Source organism: Mandrillus leucophaeus, unplaced genomic scaffold (genome assembly GCF_000951045.1).
Source record: "Mandrillus leucophaeus isolate KB7577 unplaced genomic scaffold, Mleu.le_1.0 Scaffold91, whole genome shotgun sequence".
Classification (NCBI taxonomy): domain Eukaryota; kingdom Metazoa; phylum Chordata; class Mammalia; order Primates; family Cercopithecidae; genus Mandrillus; species Mandrillus leucophaeus.
In genome coordinates this window covers 5,936,375-5,955,058 of record NW_012109919.1, presented here as the reverse complement: position 1 = coordinate 5,955,058, position 18,684 = coordinate 5,936,375, and the positions used below count along the sequence as shown (strand labels likewise).

Sequence of the window (18,684 nt, the reverse complement as noted above, 5' to 3'; positions counted from 1 at the left end):
AAAAAAAAAACGAAACAAAGATTAGAAACAAGAAAGGCTGAGAATGGATGCCTCTTGAAGGCCCTAATTTGGGAAGATCCAGGAAGTGTTAGCAGTGAAGATCCTGCACATTCCTCTGCAAACACTGCGTTTCTCAGCAGGAGATTCTGGATTCTGGAGTCTCTCTCTCTTTCTCTCTCTTTCTCTCTCTCTCTCTCACTTTTTTTTAAAAACTAATTCGCAGATGATTTCTAAGCATACTAAGGTGGTGGTTCTCAAATTTTGGAGAAGATAAGCAATAAGCTTGATCTAATAGATGTGTATGTGTACATACACATAAAAAATAGAAAATATTCTGTTCCAGTACCCATTTAACATACTCAAACACTGATCATGTTCTGGATCTAAAATACTTCAGTAAATTCACAAAAAGCAGAAATTATACTTGTTTACAGTATTATAAAAATAGAAATTGGTAATAGAAATATCAAGCTATTTGCCGGCAGAAAAAAAAAATCCCAAATAGCTAAGGTAGATACCAAAACTGCAATTATAAACTACTTAGAAATGGACAATTAAATATTATACATAAAAACTATGGATAAAGGCCAAAAGTGTTATTCAGAGGAAATTCTTACCTTGAATGGTTTTAGCATTAAACAAGAAATGTTGAAAATCAATTAAACATCTGAACAACAACAATAACAAAAAACTCAAGTTAATAGAAGAAAGAAAACTTGAATTGAGATAAAGGCAGAGAGCAATAATCTGGAAAATATGTGAATAGCAGATATGATAAATTCAAATATTCCCCAAAAAACAAATGAGACAAACCATTTAAAGGGTTCATAGAGAAAAAGAAAAAAATAGATTAAGGATGAGGAAAGAACTGTAAAGAACACTCAACTTCCCTGAGGGGTCTGAGAGAAAATATGAATAGTTATAGAGACATGGCCTGGGAGAACTTGGGTACTGTAAAGGTATAAAATCTCTCCGTGTGAACTATAAACATAATACAATTCCATGTTTGGGAAAATGTTTATAAAAAAGTAAAGAAAATTGTCTTCAAAAAGTGTAACTGTAGCAATTTGGATGTACTGTTTAGTGAAAATAATTACCCAAAGACTAGGAAAATTTATGAAATTATTTCAGCCTTTTCTCCGTGCATCCACCCCACCCCCCCAATAAGAAAATAACAAATCCAAATTATTTTATGAACAAGTATTTTTCAACCCTTAAAGGGACAAGCCATTCTTAGATTACGTTTATTAAGAACATGAGAAAATGAAAAACTTGGAGAAAAAATAGAGCTATTCCCTCTATTATCTCATCTTTAAATTGATAATAGTTCCTATTGCATAGGATTGTTTGAAAAATCTAATGAGCTTATATGTTTATGAATTAGCAATTAAACATTAAGCCTTTTATATCAGTTTTGAGCAATACAAAATTAAATATGAAATTATGCACATTTTAATAAAGGAAATATTTTGCAAATACTATCTATCTGATAACATATTATCTATAAATAGTCTATCTGATAATAACATGTATTAATCTTGAACATAAAGAAAATACATAGAAAACATTTGGAATGAATAAAATGTCAGTAAGATCAGCATTATGAAAATGAGATTCATGACTATACACAATGGGAAAACATTTTTAAAAAGTGAAAAAGAATCCAAGACTGTAACAGAAAACAAAACAAAAAATTATAATGTCTAAGATTTATGTGAAGAAATTCTAGAACTGTACTGAAGGGCTTGAGAGAAGACTAATTGGAAATCATTTAATTTATAATAAACTTGAAGGATGAAGTCACTGGTAAATGATAAACTACTTAATAAGCAATTCTGGGAATTTGGTTGCTTATTCATTGGGGAAAATGTGTCGGTGTATTACAGCAAACACAACAATTTCAAGATGAGTTAAAGATCAAACACTTGAAACAAACTTCATTAAAAATGTCAAAATAGTGGGGGAAATCCTATGTAAGTAGACTGAGAAGCAGGAATAATAAGAGAGAAAAAATCTTAAGATGTCAGTATGGCCAAAACAAAAATCACCATCATAAATTGAAGACAAAGGATAGACTGGTAAAAGTTACTGGCAGTATCTAAACAAATGGATAATATCACTAGTACAGTATATACATTTTCTTTAATAAATAAGGAAAATACAAGTCAACCTAGCAGAAAACTTCATTCAAAGAAGTCGAAATTGGCCAGGCACGGTGGGTCACACCTGTAATCCTAGAACTTTGGGAGGCTAAGGTGGGTGGATCACCTGAGGTCAGGAGTTTGAGGCCCGCCTGGCCAACATGGTGAAACCTCGTCTCTACTAAAAATACAAAAATTAGCCGGGCATGGTGGCGTGCTGCTGTAATCCCAGCTGCTCAGGAGGCTGAGGCAAGAGAATCACTTGAACTCGGAAGGCGGAGGTTGCAGTGAGCCAAGATTGCACCACGGCATTTCAGCCTAGGCAATAGAGCAAAACTCCCCCTCAAAAACCTTTTAAACAATATAAGAATCAAAAACTAAAACCCAAAAATAAGGTAAAACAAAAAAAAAAAAAAAAAAAAGAGTAAAAAAACATGATAGCTGAACACATATGAATGGCTCATGATTTATTCAACTGTGATCATGATGTTCAAGAATGCAAATGCTGCTATAGCCAGACTGCCTAGGTTGACATCCTGACTCCTCCCTTAAACTAGCTGTGTGATTTTTGACAAGTTACTTAACCTATCTGTCTGCATTTCTTTGTTGCTGGAGTGAAGATATGTATCCTTCTACTTGTATTGGAGGTGTATGGTGAAGATCAGAGTTAAGTGTGAGATGGGCACAACATTCCCTGGCACGCAGTGAGCACATATAGTGTAAGCTGGCATTGCCTTCATCTGCATTGTTTTAGCAATTGAAATGATCAAATATGAATATGCCTTAAAAACTTCATATGAGTGTTTGTTTAAAAATGTTATATTGACATTGTGACTGGGTGCAGTGGCTCACGCCTGTAATCCCAGCACTTTGGAGGCTGAGGCGGGTGGATCATGAGGTCAGGAGATCGAGAGCATCCTGGCTAACATGGTGAAACCCTGTTTCTACTAAAAATACAAAACATTAGCCAGGTGTGATGGCATGTGCCTGTAGTCCCAGCTACTTGGGAGGCTGAGGCAGCGGAATCGCTTGAACCCGGGAGGCAGAGGTTGCAGTAAACCAAGATTGCGCCACTGCACTCCAGCCTGGGTGACAGAGTGAGACTCCGTCTCAAAAACAAAAAAAGTTATACTAACATTATGTTTTTTATATTCAACACTTCTTGTAAATTTTACACGATTTTTGGAATTAATGTGTATTGATTTTGAAGGAGCAGCTCATATTTTAGGGATAGCTGGTTTGAGTTTCAGGCAGTGGATGAATGGATTGTCTCAAGAAGGAAGAAGTGAAGTAGAAATGGAGGAGGTCTAGGGTGATGAATTCCGTGTTGCCTCTACTAGCTGGTAGCTGAGCTTCTGTGCAGGCAAACCGTGACCTAGTAGGTCTTTCTCGTGCTGTTTGTATAACTCACATCATGGGAACAAGGCCTGATTCCAAGTGGCGACAAGAATGTGAATGGATACCAAGTAAAGTGTATGGATTCTCCTCTTGCCCAGCCACGTGTCTGTCCTCATCACATTTTATTGGAGAGCTACTTTCCATGTGCATCAGCTGGTACCAACTAATATGTCATGGTGTTGTCACGTTATTTTCCCTTTTATGCAGAGTGAATAATGGCTGAAAGAACGATGCCATTTATACGCAACAACTTCAGTTTCTAACTGGAAGGTCAAACAATGGGGAATCAATATGACTCTTTAGTTTGGATTTTGATCTTAAGTGTGTATCTTTCCTCTCTAAAGCTATTGATGGTTTTATTCCTTCATATTGATTCTGATTAACCTTGCTATTGAATAAGTTGGCAACTCATTGCATCAAAGATCTTTATAATAGGAAAGCATAATAATTATTGTTTTCTTAAAAGAGTTCAAGATGAGAAACTTTTTTCTTGGTTCTCACATGCTCACCTCTGTTATATGCTGATTATAAAATAGTTTAGTTTTCTAATATATTGAGTGTACCATTTATTTGACTCAAAAATTAGTTTCATCAACCAACTTCTAAAAATTGATTATATTTACTGTGCTTACAACTTGGTAGATATATTTAATATTCTTTTATGTATAAAAAAAGTTAAATAGCTTAAGCATGAGTGTGGGGCAAATTAAACATTTTAAGCAAGACTATCTTCAGTAACTTGGCTCTGGCTCCAAAATCCTGAATTATTACTCAGAAACAGAATTCTTGTACTTCTATTTACTGACTAATTGAACCAGGAATCAACTGTTAGCATGCTCTATAAAAGCTTTGTGATATATTTCTGAAAATAATATAAGGGACATGAAAATGTCAATTTTCCTGATTAGGGGTGTTTGCATTCTCGAGTTAAATCTCTTATTACTGTCCTGCGTAGATGGTTTCTTCAACTTATTACCTAATATTATGCATTATTTGGCCATCAAAAGGCAAGTATACAAAAATGTGTAGTAAGTCAATTTGAAGAGTTTATCCTGGAAAACTGAAGTTGGAGACATCATTATTTTATCCAAGACTCGTTTTTGAGTGAAGTCCTCCCAAATGTCAGCTCAGGAAATCTCTCCAAATGAATTGCGTTGTATTTTTTTCATAAATTGAAAGCTGTACTGTTCCTTTTTGCCTTTGCTGACAGAGAGCTCAAAATTAATGAAAAGTATATATAGATTCTCTCCTCTAAATTTTCTTTTGACTGTGTTTTAATTATGTCTGTTTAATTATTTAATGGAAGCTTTAAAGTTATAAATGTAGAAATAATTTTCAGACTTTTAAATATAAATAATAAATTTAGTTTAGACATGGAGAGAGAGTGTGTGTGTGTGTGTGTGTGTGTGTGTGTGTCTTTGGTTTTCATCTCCTATTATATAAATGCTCTCATGTAGGCAAGTTGGAGGATACAGAACTTTTTATTTGATATTTTTGTTTTAGAAGTTCAGTTATATAATCGGAGAGGAAAATGAAAATATTTTTAAAAGTAGTCTCTTCTGTTACTATCTCAATGTTAATTATAACACTATTCAAATGTGTTCACCTGTTCTTAACCCAAACATATTCCAAATACAAACTAGCATGTTTCTTCTTTCCTTTACCTTTTATCTTTTCTCTAAAGATATTCCTTGTAGCAGACAAACTACAAAAGTGGAAGCAACTAAATGTTCATCAATAGGAGAATTAATAAATTATAGTTTATTCACTTTTTAAAGATTATATAACAGTATAAAAAATGAACCAGACCTAGATACTAATATAAACAAATTACCAAGTCATGTTCATAGATACAAAACAAAATTGCGAAATACATACAATTTGTCACTTAGGCAAATAATTTTAAAAACATTTGTCTGTCAAGGCTATTTTTATGAATACAAAATCTCAATAAAACTTAGGATGCATGCCAAATTCCTATCTAATTTATGTTTAGGGAACGGAATTTGGTGTTGGTGGAAGTTCAAAGGGACTTCAGTTTTTTCAGCATTTTTTAAACTTTTTGCAGTTTTTAAACTTATATTCTATTTTTTAAGATAGTTAAGTACCAAACATGCATAGGTTTAATTCTATCTCAGGCTTTGATGCCTGCTTTCATGTCCTTAGGTGGGTTCTGATTTTGCTGACACAATGTGAGGGACGTTAGGAAACAGGAAATGGTCATTTACCAAATTAAAAAAAAAATCCCTATGCTATAAAATATTTCTCTTTATTCTGATACCTCTTGTTCTTCTGTTATCCTTCGCCAGCCCTTAAGAAATCATGGAAATTTTAAGATAACAGTACAATGACTGTGGGTTGAAGCAAAGCTAAACTGGACCCAAGTCAGCTTGGCAAATTGTCAGGCTGTTTTTGTATTTATTTCTTTCAACTTTAACATCCACAATTTATTAAGTGAGACTGTGTATCAAAGCGGAAGCTCAGAATCCTGTTTGGACACCGTTTAGGAAGGAAACCAGGTCTTTATGGGGCACCCCCTTCCTCTTAGCTGCTGGCCAGGAAGACCATCCTTCTGTATCAAACCTATTCAATCAGAAAGAGGTGGGGTGACTTTGGGAAGGAAGATGACCTCTCCCTTGTAAAGTGGAATTGCTCTGTTTCCCCCATGACTTATTCAACTCATTTCCACCACTGTTTATAAGAACACTTGTGTGAATGCTTGTAGCGACAGCAATAGTCTTTAAAAATATGGCTCAAATTTCATGCTGTTAGATTTCCTATGCTATTTACATTTTTGATCATTACAATCTCAAATAGAGCTTTTGATTAACTTGAGTTTTGCTGAGGCCCTTTTAGAGTTAACAGGTATGCTTCTTAGAAGCCTGAAGTTTAATCAGTTACATATACTACTACTATGTAAAATCATGACTGCTATCAGATCTGAAAAGAGAATGGTTAAATCAAGCTAATTAACTTGTCTTTCATGGGAGCCAATTAGTTTCCAAAATGATACTGAAGATGTTTTACTTAGATAACTTATATGTAGGGTCCAGAGGTAGACTAGTGTATGGAACTGATGCGACATGCCAGCCAAGAGAGGACAGCAGAGAAACTTGTTTGTTTTGAAGATTTATTGGCATTGTACATTTTGAGTGTTTTTGGATTTTGACCTCAACTTTAAACTGATTTATTTACTTAATTTGCATTGTTTCCTGGCTAGTAAAACACTATTAAACCCAGCTCCTTTATTCATTTCTGTTAAAAATAACCTTTTGGGGGGAATAATTTTAGATTTACAGAGAAGTTCAAAGAGAATACAGGGTTCCCCATACATACCTTATCCAGTTTTTTCTAATGTTGACGTCATATATTACCATAATACATTTGTTAAAACTGAAAATAACTAACATTGTTACATTGCAGTTACACTCTGATCCTTATTTGGATTTCACCAGTTTTTGCACCAATATCTTTTTTCTGCTTAAGGACCCAATCCAGAATGCCACATGGCATTTAGTCATCTTATCTCCTTAGTCTCTTCTAATCTATGACAGTTTCCTAGTCTTTCCTTTTTCCCATGTCCTTTACAGTCTTGAAGAGTATTGGCCAGGAATTTTGTAGAATATTCATCATTTTTGAGTAAATGGAAATATGAAACTTATGATTTGCACCAATGTTTTTCACCCACACATCAGTTTCAGCCTGGTGATTGTCACTTTATCTTCCTGTCTAGAGCGTGTTATAACAGCATTCTAAAAGTAAAAGGTGATTTATCATAGAATTAATATTTGTTTAATGTTTGCTTCATCTGTGATCATTCTGCATCCCCAATTTTGCCAAAATTAGTTTTGGTTATTTACTTTAAACCACATAGAAACTTTGCACCAATGTGTTTTTTAATTTTTGTTTGTGACAGATTAGAGATGGACAACCAAATTGTTATGTACTGAAGAATAAAGATTTAGAACAAGCTTTTAAAGGAGTTATTTACTTAGAGATGGATCTTATATATAATCCGGTAAGTCTAACTGGGTCATACTTCCCGGCTTTCCCATACCTAAAATAGAAGGTGACCAGCTTTTGCAGGCTCAAATCAATGTAAGATGTTTCAGAATTTTTGCAGCTAGAGAGAGGAAAGAATAGTGTTTTAAAGCTGAGTCATAAAATGTGCTGGACATCCCAGCTCTCAAGTGGTATTAACCCTGTTGAATCAGCAGAATTGATGTTGTTTAATTCTCAGTAAATCTAAATTGTCAGGGAAAAAATTAAAAAAAACAGAAAAATTATTTTTATATAATCTTTATTATAAAATTTTATATAAAATGTATATAACCTATGTAATATATAATTGTATAACATATAGTATATAAAATGCTATATTATGTAAATTAAAGATATATATATATTTTTCTCACATTCTCAATAATACTAGAACTCTGGGCACAGTCTCCAGTATAAGGATGTGTTGCTGCTTCTTCCCATTTCGTTCCCTTTCCCTTCAAGGAAATCGTATGTGCATTTTATAAGCAGGTCACCCTCATCTCCTCCTTTCTTCTGGAAAACGTTTGTATATAGAGTATGTATACTGGTAAAACCTGAGTTTAAGGGAAAAGTGGAATACAGACTTGAAGAGAAAATATTTCGGTTAAGGGATTTTACAGTTCATGTGATGTGGAGAAGGACTTGAATCTGATTCTTTGGGGTCTTACTCAGTCTGCTGGTTTGAACAAGTGCATAAGTCCCTCTGAGCCTCAGTTTATTGCCTGTAAAACAGGGTTAAAATGGCTCATTGACTTATTTTTCCAGGTCATTGAAAGGAAATAAGATTCTCTGTGAAAAGTGTGTTTTCATAAACTGGAAATGGTTATTCACCTGCAGACATTTTTGGTAGAAGCTTAACTTAAAAGGATTTCAGAAGGAAGTTTTATCTGTTACAGACATTAGTTTGAAAAATTCATGAACATCAATCTCTGCAGTGGTTTAAAATACTCCCAGAGATGAGCCAAGTAGAGACAGTACCATTCTAGACTCAATCTGACCCATGCCAGGGACTTTCATCAAATGAGACCCCCAGAAACATATACAGGGCACAGGAGTGTCCACCATTTCTTTGCTCCCTGCTAAGGTCAGAGTCAGAAGCTATTGGTTTGCATGATTTTCCCAGTCATTAAGAAAACTAGATGGATGAAGTCCCTATAAATGCTGCCGTTTTTAAACAATGATGTCTTTCTAGGTCAAAGCAAGTATTAGGACGTTTACTCCCAGGGAAAAGCGCTTTGTTGAAGACAGCCGCAAGCTGTCCAAAAAGGTGGGTCGGTACAGTAGGTGGCTTGTTAATTGGTACACTCAGCACCTGAAGTATTAACACTTGCCTATAATTTCTTCCTTGAATCTTTTCCTCCCTCTTACTCCTCCTTTCTCCCTCTTGTCCCGTCTCTCCACTTCTTTCTCCTTGTCCCCTTTTCTCCTAAAATAAGGAGGTCGGTCAGCTCCCGTAAGAAGGACAAGACTTAGAACATAATTCTTGGATTAAACAGAAGTTCTCAGACCCCATTATTCTCCTGATTCATTGTATAAACAAAAATTCCTAGCATCAAGACTGTCAATGTCTTGTTCTGCATACCCGTCCTTTAATCATAGCCATTTCGTCCTCTGCCCTTTAGAGAAGTTTCAGGGAGGCGCAGTGTGTGGAGTCAGTAACAGAATTAACCCAGCAGATCTTCAGAGACTTCTAGCCTGGGTTTCGCTCATGACTGCTCCTACCACTTCGGTGTGGTCTAAATTTGGGATGTGTTGGCATTTCACCCCATGCTGAATGCAAGTTCTCTCCCTCTGCCTATTGTCCTTAATTCCTCTCTCATTTAGTTCAACAAAAGGTGAAGTTCAGGGCCCGGTAGGAAGTTTCACTTTTTTTTTTTTTTTTTTTTGTGACCTTTACATTTCTTTTTCAGAGTTCCTCCCTGTTGTACTCTCCACAGCTCAGGATTTCACTTTGTACCTATCATCCCTCTTCAATTGTATAACAAAGAACAAAGTGTCCCCTTTTTCAAGAGTTTATTACTTCCACCACTTCCTTTGGGGTGAGCAGCTGTGGATTACATAAAGCAGTTAAATATAAAGACATCTTATCATCCTTTTGTTTCCCATGAACTTCTGGGCATACTTGGGAAAGGCCTTAAACGTCTTCTGAGGGGAAGCCTCCAAATATTTCATTTTGGTCTGCCATAACATTGAGTGTAATATTTATTTTGTGTAATCTGAGTAAATGTCTTATTTTATTATTATTATTGCCTTTCACTCTGTTTACTTGAAAGCTAAAACCTGGGTTGAGGTGGGTGGGGTAGCTGCTTTGCAAGCACATTGAAATGAATCTGCCTACAACTGGGAGAGGGACTTTCCTTTGCAAAACAAGACCTCCATGTGGGGTGACTTTGGGCTCTGAGAGCACCGGGGAACTTGGGGCTGAAATGCTGGGGTATGCTAGGACCCTCCCCACGTGCCTCTTGCTACTTAGACCCCCAAATTTTGATAAACTTGAAACATTTCCTTAGGATACAAATACTTGAAAGCATTTACTCTGTGACAGGCACTTTTCTAAGCTTTTTCATCCTCTCAACAACTTGTAAGATTAGCACTAATATCAACCCTATTTTATAAGAGAGAAATTAAGTAACTTGCCAAGGTGAACTTCAACCCCTTCCCAGAGCTCTACTTTTCTGTAGACCTCTGGACTAGATAAGCTATAATACTTGTATGTTTTTATTGTAAATCTATTCATTTGCTTCCAAACTAAACAACATAGACATTCATTCTGTGTCTGTATCTCTCTTTCTCTCTCTCTCTGTCTTTCTCTTTCTAGTTCTCTCTCTGCCTCTGTATGTGTCTTTCTCACACAAATTCACCAGCATTAAATACCTGGCTTCTGTAGTTTCACCATTTCCATTTTTGTTCTGAACCCTGTTGAAACAGGCTGTTCTTTTTCAGATGAGCGCTAAAATGCATTTGATTCTCTTTTCCTCTGTGAATGATCATATTTTAAAAAGACTTTTAGAAGTGTCAGGCCTTCTCCTTTCTATTATTATCATTTTTTAAAATTGGGATCTATATAGAATATACTTTAAATGATCAGGGTACCTGATCTAGTTGAAATATTTGTAGTATTTAAATCTCGTTTCCTGTTTGTCATTTTTTAAAATCAGATCTTATCAAGAGATGTGGACCGTGTGAAAAGAATCACTATGGCAATATGGAATACAATGCAATTCCTTAAAAGCTGCTTCCAGTGGGAATCTACGTTAAGAAGTACGATAGCATTCGCGGTAAGCTTCCTTTCTTATGTTCAAATTATTTGCTGCTTATTTACATCTATTCATCTTTCTGAAATATATTACAGCATAGGTGATTATGTGAGGGTTGTCTAAGACAGTACTTAGGTCAAATTTACCCTGGGAAACCCCTTAAATTACCCAAATCTTAGTCATATATGGTCTTTTGGTACATTTAAGAGCACCACTGTTGTATACATATGTTTAAATGTTTCTCCAGTTGTTACTATAGCTACATTTGTATAGCCCTCCATTGTGTTTATTTTTTTTCTTTCTGTGCCAGTGACTGCCCGTAATTTTTGAAAAATTGCATCTGAAGAATCACGTGACTGAATAATAACTGAATTGTTCAATTTACATTTTAAGTAAATTATTCCTGAACTTTGGTATTAAAGATGTTTATTCATTTCAAGCCAGTTGGGACATACTGATCATTACACATTAGAATTTCATTCAGTACCACGAAGAGGAACCACCCCTGTATATGAAATGTACCCTTTTCTCTGGTGACATTGGCTCATCCTTATGAGCATAATAAAATCACAGAATCAAAGCGCTGCAAGAGATCTTTAAACCACCTAAGTCTACCACTGAGAGCCCAAGAATCTTGGAAGGACTTCACAGCTGGCCTCATGCCTTTATATCTCAAGGCATCCTCTCTCATTTATAAAGGGACTTGTCCTTGATCAAATTGGTAATGTCAGCCATGGGAGGAGAAATCGAGGCTCCCAGCTGCAAATCTCTGTATATTTAGTATCATGCCATTCATTTCTGTCCTGTGCAAAGATCACTATTAAAAACTAATATGAGGTATGAGTGTTCTAAGAGTGTGAATATCAGTCATGATCATTGGTGAATCTGGTTTCTGAATGTTATGTGGTTCTGTCTTCTGTTTTCTACTGCCAACATATGCTCTATGTTCTCTCTTAGCCAACAGGCATAGCCTCATTTAAAAAATGGGGGAAAAACATATTTAGCCCAAGATGTGAATGGGCTCAGGTCACTCCCAACATCTTTATGCAATCAAGTACATCAGCTCCAAAAGAGGCTTTTCCTTTGCCATTGGGGAGTATTTTGTTTGGTGTAGTTTATTTTAGTTCTCCACTGCTTCAGTGTAGAGGACCCATGCTGCCAGCAGGCTTGACCTTTCATATACTTTTTCTGCTGTCTGAAGTTGCTAAAACATTTGGCCTTAATAAAAACACTAATAAAGGTTTTATTAATCTGTATCCGTCATTGTCTCAGCATTTGTTTATCTACTTCCCTTTCTCACGTTCTCCTCAGCTGGTGGCTTCATGCGTTGGGTTCCTCTTCAACCTCCCCAGCTCCACCTCCCACCCGAATTCCCTTTCAAAACTTTCCATGGAATGTTCTGTGCAATTCTGGGCAAAAGAGGAAAGTGAACACAATTGGTGGCTTCTTCCAGTCAGCACCCAGACAGCCGCTGTGAGGAGGAGAGGATTTCCTCTTTCTCGAGTTTAGTTTCTGGCACTGTGATTTTAGAAAAACAGAGATCTGTTGCCCTGGATTCTGTAGGGAGATGACAGAAATGATTAATGGGCTGCTGGCTTGATCTGAAGAAAGATTAGAACAGATGAATAGAAATACGTTGTCTAATAGAGGGGACTTCTAAACAGGAAGGGAGCCTTGGAAATGGAGCCACTTCTCCACTGCCTTTTCTCTGAGGGATTCCTCCCTGCTGGGCTTCATGCCTCGGAGCAGAGCCCACCCCCAGACTGGAGAATGCAGGCTGCCATGTTGTACTCTCAAATCTCTGAGGCCCACAGCAAGGAAGATCAAGATGGTGGTGTTCTTGCTGGTTTTCCAAAGTATGATTTTGCAAGGATACGTGGGTTTATGTGACTGTGTGTATAGGGACGTTTCTCACTGGACACCATTGAAAAAAATGCAGAACTGTTAGATATGCTATATACCTACAGCCTATCATTTGGTTGTCCTGAAAGTACTGGAATAAAAGTGCTCACTTAAACTCATTTTCAGTTTTAATTTAAAACTCTGCTTTCAAAAATTTAGACCATGTGTATGTTGACTGGCCTTAGTGATTCTCAGAAATATCACAGCCGTAACGTAGTGGATACTTCTGCTCCCTAAGTTGACGAAGTGTAATTTTATTAAAAATTGTTTTTGTTATTCCTATTGTGATTATTCTAAAACGATTTCTGCTATTAAAGTGAGAGGCTATACAGAAAGTGCTTTCCTGGGACAGAATAAAAAATGTATTTAGGTTTTTTTGTTATTGTTTTTGAGACGGAGTCTCACTCTTCACCCAGGCTGGAGTGCAGTGATGTGATCTTGGCTCACTGCAACCCCTGTCTCCTGGGTTAAAGTGATTCTTCTGCCTCAGCCTCCCAAGTAACTTAGACTATAGGCGCACACCACCATGCCCAGCTAATTTTTGTATTTTTAGTAGGGACGGGGTTTCACCATATTGGCCAGGCTGGTCTTGAACTTCCGACCTTGTGATCCACCCACTTCGTCCACCCAAAGTGCTAGGATTATGGGCTTGAGCCACCACACCTGGCCTCAGTTTCATCTTCTTTCATTCTTCTTTTATTAAGATTATGGGTAGCCAAGCCTTCATTTCCTTTTCTTTGAAAACGCGTTTCATTCATGTACCTTGCCTGTAGACCTGTTAGCTGTCTGTAGGGGACTGGGTTGGCGGGGGTGGGGGTGCACACCTGGGTGCCACCCTGGCTGTAGTGCTGTGTCCTCAAGTCTGTGGGGCTTCATGATGGGTTGTCTTTCTGCAAAATGTTGGATCCTCAACCTGCCAGGCTCTCCTCTGCCTTTCTTCACTATGCAACTGCCATATCTGTCAGAGGTGACACACTGACGGATGTTCTCCTGTGATCTGTTGAAGACAGAATGCTGCTTGGTGTCTTTATTCGTCACTTTGTTCATGTTCCAGCTGCTTGGCTTGGCATTACAGGGCAGAACAGTGGTGGTGTCTGAAGCAAAGTTTTTAAGTCAAGGATTTGTTAAATGACCTGTAGTCAGGTCCTCTAACTGAAATTAGCGTATGTGATAGTTGAGGGTTCACTGCACAGATGTGAAAGGAGCTATTTTAGTTGAACCAGTCCCTGGTAGGGCTTTTCTTCCTGTGACAGTACAGGAAGTGATGCTAACACAACAAACTAAGGGCAGAACCGAAGGGATGTGTTTTTCTTCTGTTTTGTAAGAAAACGTAAAATACTAACTTTATGTTCTGGACTCTATTTCCAGGTGATACAAACATGAACATTGTAGAATCATGTTTAATTTATTCCCAGTGTCAATTTTAAGACTTTATGAAAGCAAACCATATGTTTTCCATGGATGCCTATATACATGTGCATGAACATAATCATATCCTGTTGAAAGCAGCAGATACAAAACAGCAGGCTGTTAAGATCTAAGTCCACGTGGTGTCTCATCAGCAGTGGATGGACAAACGTGAGAGAATTCACCTTGCTAGATGACCCAAGCGTCAGCTTCCTCTACCATGCGATTTTTCACTGCTACACTTACAGGGGTGGTTGTATTCCCAACATGAGAGAAGAAAGTTTTCAGTAATTCACTGGCGCCTGCTATGTTAATGTTGCTGCGTAGTGTTGAATTTATTGTTATAAGAAATTAAACATGGGCTTTTGTAGGGTGGTCAGACCATTCCAAATCAAGTTTCTACAGACTGAGTTCTTCTTGTTAGGATGAACATTGAAAATCTTTCTCATTTTGTCTTTTCAGTCTTTCTCCTTCCCCTAGGTTTTCTAGACATTTTGGTATCTTGCCTTTTCTAAGGTTTGCTTAGTTGTTTTAAATTAAGTAGATATTTTTTCTTTTCCTTCCTTCAAAAAGTAACATTCTTGACTTTCCCATTTGAAAAACAAATTAATATGAGATATCGACTTAGTGAACGAGGCCAAATAGAACTAAAATATTTTGCCTTGAAGTAAGTGCACCTCTATATTTCCCTATGAATAGATTTGTAAATATATGTGGTATTTTATACACATGTACATACATACACAAGACGTGTACATGGCCATTCCCACACAGATTTTGACTATTTGTACTATTATTCACAGTTCATGTTATTTCAGTGCTTAGTCACTGTCCCAAGGATTTTATAAATTTAGTTCTCGCAACAACCTGCTGATGTAGATGGTGATTACTATCTTCTTTTTACAGAGGAGAAAAATAAGCCTATAGAGGTCAAGTACAGTGACAGAGCTCGTGTGTGTGTGTGTATGAGGTGGAGGTGGAATTGAAACCCAGGCCATCTTGCTTTAGCCTATGCAGGCTTAACCCTTCAGCTATTCTGCTTCTCACTGATGCCCACGATGCAATGCTTGTTGTCATTGTATTTAGATAATGACACCAGGAGCAACCATACTGATCATTTCTGATCTGTATTTAGATATTGTGTGTGGGGATTAAGCCTGTTCCAAGCTGTGATGCTATAGAGGAAAGAAACCCTCATTACATGGGTGGGAATAATTCTTTAGCTCAGACATTTTATTCACAAGTGATAATGAGACCAAAATCGAAGAAGCCAAAGGTGGCTGGGCGTCACATGCCTTTGGCATCCTTGGGATCCAGTTGGATGATCTGAAAAGCCCTAGAGCCTTGCTTCTAGACTGAGTCCCAAATTAGAGTCTGACTTAGTTTTTCCCAACCTTTGAGGAATGCTTTCAGATGATGTAGAGGGATTTTCAAGGGGAGAAGAAAGTAAAAACAGAAAACAACTAGTGGAAGGATTCATGGAAGCCATTTGTACTTTTCAGTTTTTTTTTTTTTTTTTTTTTTAGTATTCCAAGTTGTTCAAAAAAGGGATGGGGTAGAAGAGAATAACCATCCCTTATGTTCCTTTAAAATATTTTGAAATAATAGCTATAAAAGAGGCCCACATTTCTAGTGGGGATCTCTATTTTATATACCCAGTGTCTCAGTGCAAATATATTATTTGATCATAGTGACGATAAATTTGTTCTCAAAAGATAACTTTGCATTGTGATATTTATATTGGTAAATCCAATCACGTATGGGTGTTTTGTTATGACATACTTATAAATCCCAATGTTGTCTGTCTATTAAAAGTCCTAAAGTTATATTATTATATAAATGCATTTTTCATATGATAAAATATTATTTACTTGACAGATAGCATCATCAGAAGGTGATTTTAAACAGCAAAGTTCTCCTGATGCTTTTAACGTAGAATTGCATTTATGCAGTTTCGTTTTTCCACCAATCTTTCAGGCACACACCTATTGTATCAAGGGAGGCAAGTCTGTGGGGCATTGATGGATTCTTTGTTTTATTAAATTTTTACTTGGACGTTTGATCTTAAAAACTAATCTGAATCTACCATATATCAATGAGTATCTTCATAAAGCTATGATTTTAACATCTGTGACTTTTTTCTGATTTTTTGAGTGTAGGGAAATAAAGAATTTACTTTTCAGAGTTGACAAGGATTGAAATATGATACACAAATTAAAGCATCAATCAACCTCTCCCTCAATAAAGTTAAAAAATACAACTGTCCACTTGTTTGGTGATATCCCATATTTAACATATATAGAATTCTTAGCTTTTAGAGATCCTAGAATATTGAGAAAATGTGAAGTAATTTCACATAGAACTTGAAAACAACAGTAGCAGTAATAAAGTCAGCCCTTCCAACACACATGTACTTGTGCACACACACACACACACACACACACATGCATAAACACGAAGAAGTAGAGGACATTTGGGAAATTAAAAGTTGCTCTGTTGAATGTTTTGTGAAAGCAGTTTAGTAAAAACCAAAGGCAAGGCCTTGAGGACTGCTGTTTTCCATGATTTCTCTGTGGACCAAAAAACATTCAGATTCATTTTGCTTTGGTACAAATGACAAATGCAATTACAACATTGTTTTGAGATTAGACTCTTTAAATAATGCTGGTCAAATGTCTTTTTGATGCTTTCGATATTTATGTGTTAACTGTGTCTAAAAGATTTACTTTAAATTCTGTCACCAGTTTACTCACAACCAAACGCACCTGCATTTGATTAAGCTCTTTCATTGGCTGTGATATCCACCAGAAGTCACAACTGGATGTGCAGAGCAGACATCGCCGCCCATTTGCTAGGTGTGTGTGCAGTTGATGCTCAAAAATTATAAGTATTTCTGTAAAGCTGGAAAAACGAAATTTCACAGTTACAATAACCAGAAGAAGAGGGGTTTTTAGACATCTAAGTGTGTATATATAAGTGCACACACATATCCATATACATATATATGCAAAATGTATAGCTATATTAAATGCTTAAAATATTTGGCATCTTATTATTTGTTTTAACATATGTAAGATAGTTTCCCTAGTCTTCCTTTTCATGAAGGACTATATAATATACTTTCAAAATATTTTAAAGTTTTTTCAGCACTTTTTAAAAATAGGAACAATCCATCATTGCATATTGTGAGTATAATGTTTACAACATAATTGCACCTTCTATTGGCAGGTTCTCAGGCATTAACTAATTATGCAATTTAATAAAATTACAGTAATTGCATTAAAAAGATTATCTGTTAAAAATTTAAAAGGACACTATTAACTATTTTAGCATATTTTCATGTTTATATGTTCAATTTTGTGAGTTGTGATTTCAGACAGAATCATAGATAGACTGACTGAAATCACTTATCATTATTTTGGAGCATTTCAATTTTGACTAGTAAACATTAGATCTCAATTATTGTAATCATAGCACAGCCATACTCACATAGCCTGTTAGATGTAAATGATTAACTCCCGCTTTTGTGTATAGGTCCAGGCTCTGTGTGGGACCCTGTGTCACTATCACTGCCTTTTCCGAGCTTTCTGTTGGTATGCACTTGCAAGCACACATTTTCTGCCTTCTCTGAATTTTCTGTTTAGGATTCTGTGATGGTTAATACTGAGTGTCAGCTTGATTGCATTGAAGGATACAAAGTATTGATCCTGGGTGTGTCTGTGAGGGTGTTGCCAAAGGAGATTTGAGTCAGTGGGCTGGGAAAGGCAGACCCACCCTTAATCTGGATGGGCATTATCTAATCAGCTGCCAGTGCAACTAGAATATAAGCAGGCAGAAAAATGTGAAAAGAGAGACTGGCCTAGCCTCCCAGCCTACACCTTTCTCCCGTGCTGGATGCCTCCTGCCCTTGAATATCGGACTCCAAGTTCTTCAGCTGAGGAACTCGGACCGGCTCTCTCCTTGCTCCTCAGCCTCCAGATGGCCCATGGTGGGACCTTGTGATTGTGTGAGATAATACTTCATAAATGTGTATATATATATTCCATTAGTTCCGTCTCTCTAGATAACCCTAATACGGATTCCTTGTGTTTTATAGATTCCAAGTAGTGCAGTCTAGTTCACTCTGTTTTCCAGAGATACCCTGCTGAACTTGATCCAGATTTTAGGATCTTTAATCTTAAAGACTCCAGAGGTCATGTAGCTCCTTAATGCAACTGATGCTTGACTACCCCTTCTTCAGGCTTGCTCCTTCTCAATCCTCCCTCTTTCCTCTTCTCTCTTCCCTTTTCTCCTTCCCCTTTCCACAAGCAGTGATGGTTTTGAGTATCTAATACACTGCTAGATATGGAAATACAAAAATGAATTTTCATACTGAGCACTCATAAGTCTGTCTACCCTCCTCCCATATTTTCCACTCACCCTTCCTTTTTTTTTTTTTTTTTTGAGACAGAGTCTCGCTCTGTCACCCAGGCTGGAGTGTAGTGGCCGAATCTCAAGCTCACTTCAAGCTCCGCTTCCTGGGTTTATGCCATTCTCCT

General features: G+C 36.7%; 1 protein-coding gene across 3 annotated transcripts in view; it reads left to right on the top strand.

The window, feature by feature from the left end:
* MCTP2 (multiple C2 domains, transmembrane 2) overlaps nucleotides 1-18,684 on the top strand; it is a 198,105-nt gene that overhangs the window by 99,907 nt on the left and 79,514 nt on the right. For 2 of the 3 annotated variants that reach the window (XM_011969822.1, XM_011969821.1), the window contains exons 14-16: nucleotides 7,456-7,557; nucleotides 8,773-8,847; nucleotides 10,739-10,858. In XM_011969822.1, coding sequence (XP_011825212.1) covers nucleotides 7,456-7,557; nucleotides 8,773-8,847; nucleotides 10,739-10,858 — 297 coding nt within the window. Of the gene's footprint in view, nucleotides 1-7,455; nucleotides 7,558-8,772; nucleotides 8,848-10,738; nucleotides 10,859-11,321; nucleotides 12,094-18,684 lie in introns of those variants that run through there. The other variant, XM_011969823.1, reaches the window with a different exon arrangement.